Genomic DNA, 14,685 nt, shown 5'->3' with positions numbered 1-14,685 from the left:
TTCGCTTATTGACGCTCCTGACAGGTCCATCACTGTGGCTGCCTTAGGCCCGTAAACCAACAGTAATTTTACTGGTCAGACGTCTTCCTCAATATGGTATGTTTTACCTCTGTGACTCGTCTGTATTGCGGTCTTCGTGTCAGGACCACCCCCCTGACTTTCTCTCTCCTCAGTCCCCCTGGTTGGGTTTTCCTCACAGTGCCACAGCTGTCACAGTGTCCTCATCACTTGAGCTCCCCCTGGGGACTGGAACTTTCTGGAACCCTCCTGTCAAATTTATAACTTTCCCGATTCCCTCTAACTCCGCCCCCCATGACCAACGGTTTCTTAAGCCCTAAGCTGATGTCAAGTCCTATGCTCACACTCCTCCCTGCCCTCTAATGGTCAACCCAAGGTACTGCACATCCACTACACTTTCCTAGTTGTTACCCCACTGTAATAACTGACACCTGTCCAAACTGTGCAAACCTTCCTTTCTGTATTCTGACAAGTCCGTCCGTCCGTCAGGTCACCTTCCCTACACATGTATGATATACTACTCTGCATTCACCTCAGATATTGGGTAGTGTGTACTAGTGTAGTATCAGCTCCTACATCATATCTGGGATCAAGATTACCTCAGCAGCTTTTGTGTGACCTCCCTGCAGAGTTCTGGGTATATGTATGATAGGACAGAGCAGGGACACATACAGTGTCTGCCATTACTATGGTGGAGCTGGGCAGTCACATGTATTAGAGACACTGGTGAGAGGAGCAGTCGGGGGATGGTATATGTATGATGATGAGAGGCTGCACTTCATGTCAGTGCACTGTATACTGACCCTGCTGTGTGCTGATTACCCCCCTTCCCAGTCTGATGATCTGTATGTGACCTCATCTCTGTTACATACTGTGAGGCTGGGTGTGCAGATCCAGTGTAACCAGGTCACTCACTATATGTGGTATATGTGTAAAGGCTCTATTCCTGTGCTGTATACTTAACCTGTACCACAGGTCTGTATACATGATATCACTCCTCACTCTGCTATATACGGATCATGCTGGGTATAGACATCCTGTGTCTCCAGGTCATTTTCCTGGCTGTACATATAAACTGGACATGATTTCCAGCTTAGTGCTCAATTTCTGTAGCTATTGCTGCATTTAGTCCTCTTATGTTACATGCTGTCCTGCCGGATAGATCCATCCTGTTTCTGTGTATTGTCTCCCTCCTATGTTGCATGATCAGAGTATACCCACCATGAGCTTATTTTATATTACCTAAGATGGTGGCTAGCACAAGCCTGAATGGTTTATGTTTTATCATGTGTAAAATAGATAATTGTGGAGTAACTCGGCACATTTGAGTGGGCACTAATAACTCAGCACATGGCGGGCGGTGAGGAGGCACTCCTAGTGTGAGGCTGCACATTGCTCTGGAGGACACATCATGGGCCCAGTTTTCAGCCCTGTCTCTTGTCTATTGTAATTGTATGTAGTAGAGTGACTGGGATACAGAACTTGCAGTTTTCTGCTCACACACCTATGGCTGCAGGCAGCTTATATTAGACCTACATATTTCTTACCATTTATGCGCAGCTGGTGATTAGAGTGTGTCTGTAACTGCTGTAGAGGAGCAGACGGCTTCTCATTTATTGTTACAGCATAAAACGCAGCATTGCCCATCTCTGTCTATTTCTGGACCTTACGATGGGATATTTTCCATTATTAACCTGTTGCATACCTTGGTTGAAAAACTGCATGGTTTTCACCCTCACTTATCCCACATCTTGTGCGGTTGGAGGGGTCCTTAAAGTAGGTTAATTATGGTCTTAGGGATCCAATGGGATATGGTTTCCTCCTTTTGGAATTTAATATGTTTCTGGATCTGGTGAGGGGAGTTTCGGCAAGGGTTTGTCGGATCCCCAGGAAATTCAAGTGAACATTGGAACCCTTGTGGTTATGGTGCTCCCGAGCTGGTGGGGTAATGGCTGGGAGTAATTGTTGGTACATTTTATGTTCACTTTATGTTTGGTAATCACCAGATTTTGGGAGCTTCAAGGACTCCTACCAGCGTGTATATATGCTTTGATGTTTTATTGTATGTTTGTTTTAATAAAAGCGTGAATAATTTAAAAAAAAGGGATCACTGTATACCCACCAAGTGCTTATTTTATATTACTTAAGATAGCAGATAGCACAGGCCTGAGTGGATTACCTGGAGCCTGGTGGTTGGGGGGGTCCTTGAAGTTGGTTAGAAATTGGTCTGGGGGATCCATTGGGATATGGATTCCTCTTTTTGGAAGATAATATGGTTCTGGACCTGGTGAAATGTGGAGGGGAGTTTTGGCAAGGGGATGTCGGATCACCAGGAAATTCAAGTGAACATTGGATCCCTTGTGGCTCTGGTGCTCCCGAGCTAGTGGGGTAACGGCTGGGAGTAATTGTTGGTACATTTTATGTTTGGTAATCACCAGATTTGGGAGCTTCAAGGACTCCCCCCAGCGTGTTAATGTTATTTATGCTTTGATGTTTATTTTAAGTTTATTTTAATAAGAACATGAATTAAAAATTTAAAAAACAAAAAACAAACAAAAAAACAAAGCAACAAAAAAAACCAAGTTATTTGTTTTCCTTTTAGTGGGTCCTTGAAGTTATTTATAAATTGGTCAGTAGGGGTAGCCATATCAAGTATGGACCTCTGGTTTGGGGGGGTGCTCATCACAGTATGACCCACCCTGGGTTTGGAAGGGTAACCATTTCAGGTATGGCACCCTGGTTTTGAGGGGTAATCATCTCAGGTATGGCCCCCTGGTGTGGAGCGTAACCATCTTGTGTATGGACCCTGGTGTGGAGGGGGTAACCATCTCGGGTATGGCCCCCTGATGTCCAGAAGCATTTATATTTTATAGGACCCTGTTAGGGTAAAGTCCCTGGGGTCATGGCAATCATATTTTGCATGTCTACAGAATAAATTGGCTCCTCTGAGCTAGGAACAGTGGCTGGAGGGGAGAAGAGAACAAGGTAGGCATGCATTTCAATACAATCTATAGCTTCAAGGACCCTCTTTTTTCATGTGACTTGAGAATGCCGAGGCACAGTTTTTGACTGTTTACATTGACCAAACCATGTTTCTTTCAAGGTTGTGATCTGGACAATGCAGTTATCTAGTGCATGAAACTGAAGAGCAATGTACCTAATCAGTGTGCCCTTGAGTCAGTGGAGTGACTAAGGGTAAAGTAATCAAGTGCATTAACATGAAGGGCAATATACCTATTCCCGATGCCCTTGAGCCAATGGGAGTGGCTAAGGGTATAATCAAGTGCATTAACACAAAGGGCAGTATGCCTACTCCCGGTGCCCTTGAGCGAGTAGGAGCGGCAAAGGGTAAAGTAATCAAGTGCATTACCAAGAAAGGCCATATTCCTATTTCCAATGCCTTTGACCCAGTTGGAGAGGTCAACAGTAAATGTTATCAAGTGCATGAAAAACAATTAACAATGGCGTGGCAGGGTTATTAATAATGCCTTTGTAGACTTTTTCTGCTTTGGGTTAATTTAAATTACTACTTATAATGTTAATGTTATATTGTGTATAGTTTTTAATTACTCCCTATTTATAATTTCTTTCTATTGATATGTTCATCACTTTTCAGGTAGTGATAGTAAGTGGCTTTAAGAAATATTACTGCACAGCTACTGTAAATAACGGTGGTTTCTAGAACTTAAATCTGTGAATTTGTGAATTATTAGAGCTGGCTACAATACATGCAGTATAATAGTTTTTTGAGGCATGACAGATGTCATTATACAGGTATTCAGATTGTAGCTACGACCTTAATTATGGTTTACTTTCCACATTCCCCATTATGGGATCCTCATTGCAGGATGTTTAGCAACTGTTATTTTGCTGTAGTTACCGTATTATCGATCATAACTTGGTAGCATGGCATTGATAAAATTAATCTGTCGGAGCTCTGGAATTTTAATATTTCTTTTTTTTTACTTGTGTGCACAGTCTTTCCATAGCATGTAGAAATGGTTGATGGCTTTATTAGGCATGGCTGATGGGGTTGAGGCCATTTAAGGTGTCAAATGGCCTCTCTGGTGGCGGTTTAGGAATCAGGTGGAAGTTGCAGACAAGTTAAGGTGGACTCATTTGAACTAATAGAGGATGTAAAACCTCATGGTGGTGAACAGGCTCGGCTTTGGTGGCCAGCCTCAAGGACGTTGTAATGGTAATGTCAATCACGGGCGGGCACAGTGGTTAAGCACAGGAGTGAGGATAATAGGGTCATTGGTGCCCTGAAAGTTTACTGGCTCTGCTTGAATGGCATGCCAGTGCGTGCCGCCCCTTTATGGCTGTCTGTTCTGGTTCTGTATGTCAGACAGATGGGGATATCACAGTACTTGGGAATCCCAATGTACTAGCACTTCACCTGACTCCTACTGTGATTGTTTTAATCCTGTGATTTAAATAAAGCTGTCGCCATTTTGACAACCAAAATTATGTGTTGTCCGTCCCATATCCATATTCAATTTTATCATGGCTATAAAGAGTTAACAGCATTAACCTTCTAAGCCCAAGGGAAGGGCAATCCTTGAGCCATGGTTCCCTAGAGGTTACCTCCACAGGGGTTTTTCCTCTCCAGAGTGCTGTAGGATGACTCTTTGTGAGTCGGAGGTCTGCCAAGTTAGTCCCCTTAATGCTTTTGCAGGGACTTCTAGTTTACAAGTTTACTAAAGTGATTTATTAAAAAAAAAAAAAAAAAAAAAAGGTGTCAAATGTGACTTTATAACCCGTCACAGCTTTGCGGTTTAGAAGTCAGGTGGAAGTTGCAGGCAAGTTAAGGTGGACTCATTTTAACTAATAGAGGATGTAAAACCTCATGGTGGTGAACAGGCTCGGCTTTGGTGGCCAGCCTCAAGGACGTTGTAATGGTAACGTCAATCAGGGGCGGGCACAGTGGTTAAGCACAGGAGTGAGGATAATAGGGTCATTGGTGCCCTGAAAGTTTACTGGCTCTGCTTGAATGGCAAGCCAGTGCGTGCCGACCCTTTATGGCTGTCTGTCCTGGTTCTGTATGTCAGACAGATGGGGATATCACAGTACTTGGGAATCCCAATGTACTAGCACTTCACCTGACTCCTACTGTGATTGTTTTAATCCGGTGATTTAAATAAAGCTGTGGCCATTTTGACAACCAAAATAATGTGTTGTGTATTTATTCTAGTGCCTTGGTTTACTGTAGTTATGGTGGTTTTAACATGGAGTGGAGATCCATCCGATATCTATAAGTCATGACCCTTATCCTGTCCTGCAGCCGCTGTCAAGGCAGAGGTGCATGGCATATATAGTGCTCTCTATTGATGGCTCTACGAGCTCGGAAAACAGCCATGCACACTTTGTTGGCTGTATCTGCACATGTAATAAAGATCTAAAAGACTAGGCCATAATGGGTTGGCTCAAGATGAATCTTCAGCAAATCACTGCCCCGGTTTCCTGCTTTGCTGGGGCCAGAGCACCCCAGAAGAGTAACGGTTCCGACTAGCGGCTTGGTCGCACCGCTGGTCTAAACTGTAGTATCCTTCAGGCTGCTAGCAGAGGCAGCTTTGTATGGGAAAAGCATAGGGGCACTAAAGCTGCTGGATTCAGGAATCTGGCTGGAAACTAAAGCAAAGGGCCTGATCTTTCTTAACACTCCTTGCCTAAGTAATTGGCCACCATGAGACTGCAGAGGTGGCTGGTAACCATGGCAATGAGCCATACACTATAACATTAAAAATCCCTCTAGATTTTCAATTGCAGAGTTGCTCGCTTTTACAAGCTCTTTGTGAAATTGACACAACCCCTTTATCTCTATACTGGGGAGCTAGAGCTCTGCAGCAGACACATGGAGAGCCACCAGCTATTCAATTAATCAGCACAGGGTTTTGGATCTATTTAGTTGTAAAAAAAAAAAATAAAATCAATACAGTGTAATCATTGCAGATGTAAAAAGCCACATGAATGGATATGAGAGCTAAATGCTGCAACTTTGCTCCACGAGTCGCTGGGACGAGCCAGCCCCATAGGAAATAACAATATCTAATGTCATTGCGACTCGTCTATGTCACTCTCAAGTCATTTCCAGTGGAGAGTCTTCAGTAAAAGAAAGCTAGTAATTCTATTGTATAAAGTACTATAATGTCAAAACCTGTCAGCAGTCATGTAGGTAAGTCCTAATAGGTTTCATCTGGAAGCCGGGGTACGGAAATGCGCTTCTATGGGTACCACAGAGAACAGAAGGAAGATTAACATATTCACATTTATTGATTCAAGCCCTTACTTCACTCCCATAATGACTTAAGTACTTAACTATGATTTTATACTTCTTACAAATGTATTCAACCAATGACTGCTACAAGGAGGAGAAATTGACAGCATTTATAGGTATTTGTGTCTGTACTTTTCTATTTCCTTTTTTGTTGTAAATAGTTCTGTCACTATTGATAAAAGCCAATTATTCCACCATTAAAAGTAATCAGCACAAGCAGAGAGCATTCCTTGTATCTTCTGGTATGTGACTGCACCTTGTCTCCCGGCTGCAGGTTTAGTGACTGCATGGAATCGCTGAATGTATTATTAATACTAATAGTGTCCCCTTATGAGTGACCTCTAGCTCAGGATTTATGGGATCTCTATTACACAGTAATGGGTCACGGCCTGCGCCTGTAATCCCAAAATGTTGCTTAGCACATATTTCACAGAAATGGAACATGCACAGAACAAAAAGAAGCAACGAATGAGCCTCCACAAAGAGGATTTGCTGAAACTGGAGAGCTTTCGACCCATTATATGGAAGCCATGTTTCCTGATCTGATCTACTGTAATTCCTAATATATGCAGGCGTCATGGAAATGTGCACAGGTGCTGACAAATTAGGATCAATAATATGTAATTCTATCTATCTATCTATCTATCTTCCTATCTGTCTATCCTATCATCTATCCATCTATCTATCCATCTATCTACCTATCTATCTATCTATCTATCTATCCCATATCTATTTTTCTATCTATCTATCTATCTATCTATCTATCTATCATCTATCTATCCATCTATCTATCTATCTATCTATCTATCCATCTATCTTTCTATCCATCTATCTTTCTATCTATCTATCATCTACAGTATCTATAGATCTATGTAATATCTACTGTATCTATTATCTATCTATTTTCTATTTATCTATCCTTCTATCTATCTGTCCATTATCTATCTATCTATCTATCTATTATCTATCCTTCTATCTATCATCTATCTATCGATCGATCTATGTAATATCTACTGTATCTATTATCTATCTATTTTCTATCTATCTATCCTTCTATCTATCTATCTATCTATCTATCTATTATCTATCCTTCTATCTATCATCTATCGATCTATGTAATATCTACTGTATCTATTATCTATCTACTTTCTGTCTATCTATTTATCTGTCTATCTATCTATCTACAGTTGTGGCCAAAAGTAATGACACCCCTGCAATTCTGTCAGATAATGCTCAGTTTCTTCCTGAAAATGATTGCAAACACAAATTCTTTGGTATTATTATCTTCATTTAATTTGTCTTAAATGAAAAACACAAAAAGAATTGTCCTAAAGCCAAATTGGATATAATTCCACACCAAACATAAAAAAGAGGGTGGACAAAAGTATTGGCACTGTTCGAAAAATCATGTGATGCTTCTCTAATTTGTGTAATTAACAGCACCTGTAACTTACCTGTGGCACCTAACAGGTGTTGGCAAGAACTAAATCACACTTGCAGCCATTTGACATGGATTAAAGTTGACTCAACCTCTGTCCTGTGTCCTTGTGTGTACCACATTGAGCATGGAGAAAAGAAAGAAGACCAAAGAACTGTCTGAGGACTTGAGAAACCAAATTGTGAGGAAGCATGAGCAATCTCAAGGCTACAAGTCCATCTCTAAAGACCTGAATGTTCCTGTGTCTACCGTGCGTAGTGTCATCAAGAAGTTTAAAGCCCATGGCACTGTGGCTAACCTCCCTAGATGTGGACGGAAAAGAAAAATTGACAAGAGATTTCAATGCAAGATTGTGCGGATGTTGGATAAAGAACCTCGACTAACATCCAAACAAGTTCAAGCTGCCCTGCAGTCCGAGGGTACAACAGTGTCAACCCGTACTATCTGTCGGCGTCTGAATGAAAAGGGACTGTATGGTAGGAGACCCAGGAAGACCCCACTTCCTACCCCGAGACATAAAAAAGCCAGGCTGGAGTTTGCCAAAACTTACCTGAAAAAGCCTAAAATGTTTTGGAAGAATGTCCTCTGGTCAGATGAGACAAAAGTAGAGCTTTTTGGGCAAAGGCATCAACATAGAGTTTACAGGAGAAAAAAAGAGGCATTCAAAGAAAAGAACACGGTCCCTACAGTCAAACATGGCGGAGGTTCCCTGATGTTTTGGGGTTGCTTTGCTGCCTCTGGCACTGGACTGCTTGACCATGTGCATGGCATTTGAAGTCTGAAGACTACCAACAAATTTTGCAGCATAATGTAGGACCCAGTGTGAGAAAGCTGGGTCTCCCTCAGAGGTCATGAGTCTTCCAGCAGGACAATGACCCAAAACACACTTCAAAAAGCACTAGAAAATGGTTTGAGAGAAAGCACTTGAGACTTCTAAGGTGGCCAGCAATGAGTCCAGACCTGAATCCCATAGAACACCTGTGGAGAGATCTAAAAATGGCAGTTTGGAGAAGGCACCCTTCAAATATCAGGGACCTGGAGCAGTTTGCCAAAGAAGAATGGTCTAAAATTCCAGCAGAGCATTGTAAGAAACTCATTGATGGTTGCCGGAAGCGGTTGGTCGCAGTTATTTTGGCTAAAGGTTGTGCAACCAAGTATTAGGCTGAAGGTGTCAATACTTTTCTCTGGCCCATTTTTAGAGTTTTGTGTGAAATTATCAATGTTTTGCTTTTTGCTTCATTCTCTTTTGTGTTTTCTCATTTAAGACAAATTAAATGAAGATAATAATACCAAAGAATTTGTGTTTGCAATCATTTTCAGGAAGAAACTGAGTATTATCTGACAGTATTGCAGGGGTGTCAATACTTTTGGCCACAACTAGAGTTGAGCGATACCGTCCGATACTTCAAAGTATCGTATCGGATGGTATCGGCCGATCTTTAAAAAAAGTATCGGTATCGCCGATTCCGATACCGGAAGTCCCATTCAAGTCTATGGGACTTCCGGTATCGGAATAAGAAAAACCCTTTCCTGCCCTTGTACAGCCTCTCTGGGGTCTGTACGGGCCTTTCGGGGGGCTGTGCCGGCCTGCCAGGGGGTCTGTGCAGGCTCCGGTGGTCTGTGCCGGCCTGCCGGGGGGCTGTGCCGGCCTGCCGGTGGTCTGTGCAGGCTCCGGGGGGCTGTGCCGGCCTGCCGGGGAGCTGTGCAGGCTCCGGGGGGCTGTGCCGGCCTGCCGGGGGGCTGTGCCGGCCTGCCGGGGGGCTGTGCAGGCTCCGGGGGTCTGTGCAGGCATCGTCCGATGGGACTACAAGTCCCATCAGGCGATGCCTGCTACCATGACAGTGATTGACACATTAGCCAATGATGGGACAGTAGTAGTCCCATCATCCGGCTAATGTGTTAAATGTAAAAAAAAAAAAAAAAAAAAATTACATGCTACATACATACAACATGCATACTACATACATGCTACATTCATACTACATACTACATACATGCTACATTCATACTACATAAATACTACATGCAACATACATACTACATATATACTACATGCATGCTACATACATACTACATGCATGCTACATACATAACACATATATACTACATACATACTACATGCATGCTACATGCATGCTACATACATAACACATATATACTACATGCATGCTACATACATACTACATGCTACATACTACATATATACTACATGCATGCTACATACATACTACATGCTACATACTACATATATACTACATGCATGCTACATACATACTACATGCTACATACATACTACATATATACTACATGCATGCTACATACATACTACATGCTACATACATACTACATATATACTACATACATACTACATACATACTACATGCATGCTACATGCATGCTACATACATACCACATATATACTACATGCATGCTACATACATACTACATGCTACATACATACCATATACATACTACATGCATGCTACATACATACTACATGCATGCTACATACATACTGCATGCTACATACATACTACATATATACTACATGCATGCTACATACATACTACATGCTACATACATACTACATATATACTACATGCATGCTACATACATACTACATGCTACATACATACCATATACATACTACATGCATGCTACATACATACTACATGCATGCTACATACATACTGCATGCTACATACATACTACATATATACTACATGCATGCTACATACATACTACATGCTACATACATACTACATATATACTACATGCATGCTACATACATACTACATGCTACATACATACTACATATATACTACATGCATGCTACATACATACTACATACATACTACATGCTACATACATACCACATATATACTACATGCATGCTACATACATACTACATACATACTACATGCTACATACATACCACATATATACTACATACATACAATACATTCATACAATACATACATAGACATACAGTACATATAACATAGAGTAACATACTTACCAATACTTGTCACATTGTTCCCCGAAGCCATTGTCTTTTCCGGAATAAATATTAACATAACAAACCACAAAAATACTCACCCACGATCCGAAGCAGTCCACGAGTGTGTCCCACGACGATCTTGGGTAGAGAACTGCAGCATCAGCTGTTGCTGCCGTTCTCTACGGGCTGCAGGAATCCAATGACGGAAGGTAGGTATCCTTCCGCACTGTATTCCTCCGCCACTTAAAAAAAAAAAAAGTCCCTAGTCTCACTTTATGCCATTGCTGTGTGGGAATTTCCCACGCAGCAATGGCATAAAGTGAGACTAGGGACTTTTTTTTTTTTAAGTGGCGGAGGAATACAGTGCGGAAGGATACCTACCTTCCGTCATTGGATTCCTGCAGCCCGTAGAGAACGGCAGCATCATCTGATGCTGCAGTTCTCTACCCAAGATCGTCGTGGGACACACTCGTGGACTGCTTCGGATCGTGGGTGAGTATTTTTGTGGTTTGTTATGTTAATATTTATTCCGTAGACGACAATGGCTTCGGGGAACAATGTGACAAGTATTGGTAAGTATGTTACTCTATGTTATATGTACTGTATGTCTATGTATGTATTGTATGAATGTATTGTATGTATGTAGTATATATGTGGTATGTATGTAGCATGTAGTATGTATGTAGCATGCATGTAGCATGTAGTATGTATGTAGCATGCATGTAGTATATATGTAGTATGTATGTAGCATGCATGTAGTATATATGTAGCATGTATGTAGTATGTATGTGGTATGTATGTAGCATGTAGTATGTATGTAGCATGCATGTAGTATATATGTAGTATGTATGTAGCATGTAGTATGTATGTAGTATGTATGTAGTATGTATGTGGTATGTATGTGGCATGTAGTATGTATGTAGCATGCATGTATGTATGTAGCATGCATGTAGTATGTATGTAGTATGTATGTAGTATGTAGCATGTATGTAGTATGTATGTGGTATGTATGTAGCATGTAGTATGTATGTAGCATGCATGTAGTATATATGTAGTATGTAGTATGTATGTAGTATGTATGTGGTATGTATGTAGCATGTAGCATGCATGTAGCATGTATGTAGCATGTATGTAGTATGTATGTAGTATGTATGTAGCATGCAGTATGTATGTAGTATGTATGTAGTATATATGTAGTATGTATGTAGCATGTAGTATGAATGTAGCATGCATGTAGTATGTATGTAGCATGTAGTATGTATGTAGCATGCATGTAGTATGTATGTAGTATGTATGTAGTATGTATGTAGCATGTATGTAGTATGTATGTAGTATATATGTAGTATGTATGTAGCATGTAGTATGTATGTAGCATGCATGTAGTATGTATGTAGTATTTTTTTTTTTTTTTTTTACATTTAACACATTAGCCGGATGATGGGACTACTACTGTCCCATCATTGGCTAATGTGTCAATCACTGTCATGGTAGCAGGCATCGCCCGATGGGACTTGTAGTCCCATCGGACGATGCTTGCACAGACCCCCGGACATCAGCACAGCCCCCCGGCAGGCCGGCACAGCCCCCCGGCAGGCCGGTACAGACCCCCACAGGGTGCACAGACCACCGGCAGGCCGGCACAGCCCCCCGGCAGGCCGGTACAGACCCCCACAGGGTGCACAGACCACCGGCAGGCCGGCACAGCCCCCCGGCAGGCCGGTACAGACCCCCACAGGGTGCACAGACCACCGGCAGGCCGGCACAGCCCCCCGGCAGGCCGGTACAGACCCCGGGCAGTCCACACAGCCCCCCGGCAGGCCGGCACAGCCCCCCGGCAGGCCGGCAGAGACCCCCGGAAGGCCCGAAATGACGGCGCATCATGATGCGCACACACCGCGCATCATGATGACGTCAGTCTGTCAATCAACTTTGAATTCCGATTCCGATGCCGAATTCCGATATTGAAAAAATATCGGAAGTCGGTATCGGAATTCTGATACAGCAAGTATCGGCCGATACCCGATACTTGCGGTATCGGAATGCTCAACACTAGCCACAACTGTATCTATCCTTCTATCTATCTATCCATCTATCTATCCTTCTACCTATCTATTTATCTATTTATCTATCTACCTGTCTATCTATCTATATCTAATGTATTTCTGGTATTTATCTTTTTTAATTTCAGTTCCGCTATTCCTGTTTTCTTGTAACATGAATGGGTAATTCCCACGTCTGTGTTATGATGAACACTTCAGTGGTGCATGTTCCTTTCTTCTCACCCTCTATTAATTTCACTAGGACTGCCAACAGGAATCTAATAGCCCACCTGCTCCACATGAAGAAAAGATAGACTGACAAATGCCAATTATATTGGTTTTCTGTTGTCACAATAGATACCTCTCCATCCCCATAGGTCCATAAAAAAGACATGTATCTGCACATTTTGCCTTGATGACTCTGGAGTCATTCTGCATTCTGGAGACATTCCTCACAGCAGGCTTGTCTACTACAAACATGGAATCTAGATTCCAGCAACATGTTGTCGGCGTCTAAACAAAAAGCACACATCATTTATTCATTAACGCCAGCCTGCCATAAGAAAGACACACATACATACAATGTAATACACAGGTGGTTTTAAAGTCTTTAAAAGTTCATTTTTTGCATCCATATCAATTTATATTGTCAAGCAAATTGTGGTAAGTTAACTGTGTAGATGCTGGATATAACCACTCACTCATTTATGTCCGATTTCTAACACACATATGTATACACATATAAATACACACGTACATATATATATATATGTTTGTAGATATGTGTGTATCCATATATACATATACATAATTGCATTCATATTGATAACATAAGAAGCTATAAAAATACAGTCTTTTGAGCAAGAAGCTTGGAAATATACAAAGGAATTCTTTTTTATTACTTATTATGCTTCATTATATTTGGCATCGCTATCTCTATTTGCATTGTAATAAATTCTTCTGTATTACTCTTCAAATTGAAATGATGACTCTAACCATAACCATTAACAATTAGTAATAATCCATCTAATTTCAAGGCTCCAGCACTAATAAAAGCGATAAGGGATTATCTAAAACACACTGCATTTTATAAAATGGCAGAGCAACAGAGCCGAAATCCTATTAAAACATATTTGCTAAAGCAGCGCACCGGTGGGCACGGGGGGGGATTTTATAAGGACAATCGAAAGCACTTAGCTCATAGTAATCCTAAATAAACAAGGGTCTTGTGTGTTCCATCAGGGGAGAGAAATAATAAAGCGTAATAATTACCTGCTTGGATGAGCCATAGTATGGAGCCCTCAGGAATGCATGGACCAAGCCCTCCGCCGGTATGGGAGTCAGGTAGGTAAGGTGCGCTCTGCTGTGGGAGCACTGGAGGTTGATCAGGCATCCAGGGCTGGTTGGGTACCAGGGACAGGGGATGCTGCAGGAGAGCCAGCTCTTACAAGGGGTGTGAGCTCCTCTGTATCCTCCTCACATCTGCAGACTGGGGAAGGAGGGGGTCTAAGGTTAAAGGCTGCACACACAGGACCCCTGGGCATCCCCTACCTCTGTCACAGAGCATCCCATCAGGGATCAATAGGATGTGAGCTGGAGAGATACCGCTCTGCACAGAGGAGGCAGCGGAGTAGGGGGAATGTGGAATGAGCATGCGTAGGGATTTAGCTGCACCCTTTATTATCTAGACCGGTGAGGGGTCCAGGGGCTGCACTGCAGGGGGGGTTGTTACCATGTGTGGGGGGAAGTTTATAAAAACCAACATCTACAGGGCATCTATTAGGATATGTCTTTATGCGATGAATTAACTCTTTCCCCTCCTACTGTGCCTGCAAGTTTCACAATGTGTGCACTTAATAGAAGACACAGGGAATGTCTGTAAAGGGCAGGAAAGGTGCAATGGCAGGCTAGG

At 42.1% G+C, this 14,685-nt stretch overlaps 1 protein-coding gene across 2 annotated transcripts in view; it reads right to left on the bottom strand.

The window, feature by feature from the left end:
- Nucleotides 1-14,416, bottom strand: part of NCAN (neurocan) — a 491,928-nt gene extending 477,512 nt beyond the window's left edge. Inside the window, exon 1 of one of the 2 annotated variants that reach the window (XM_073555129.1) lies at nucleotides 14,046-14,416. In XM_073555129.1, the coding sequence (XP_073411230.1) occupies nucleotides 14,046-14,062 (17 nt within the window). In that variant the 5' untranslated portion in view covers nucleotides 14,063-14,416. The remainder of the gene's footprint in view (nucleotides 1-14,045) is intronic. The other variant, XM_073555130.1, reaches the window with a different exon arrangement.
- Between the last annotated feature and the right edge of the window lie 269 nt (nucleotides 14,417-14,685).

This window comes from Dendrobates tinctorius, unplaced genomic scaffold (genome assembly GCF_039654945.1).
Source record: "Dendrobates tinctorius isolate UK_male_01 unplaced genomic scaffold, ASM3965494v1 ptg000219l, whole genome shotgun sequence".
In the NCBI taxonomy this organism is placed as follows: domain Eukaryota; kingdom Metazoa; phylum Chordata; class Amphibia; order Anura; family Dendrobatidae; genus Dendrobates; species Dendrobates tinctorius.
This window is presented reverse-complemented; position numbering and strand designations above follow the sequence as displayed.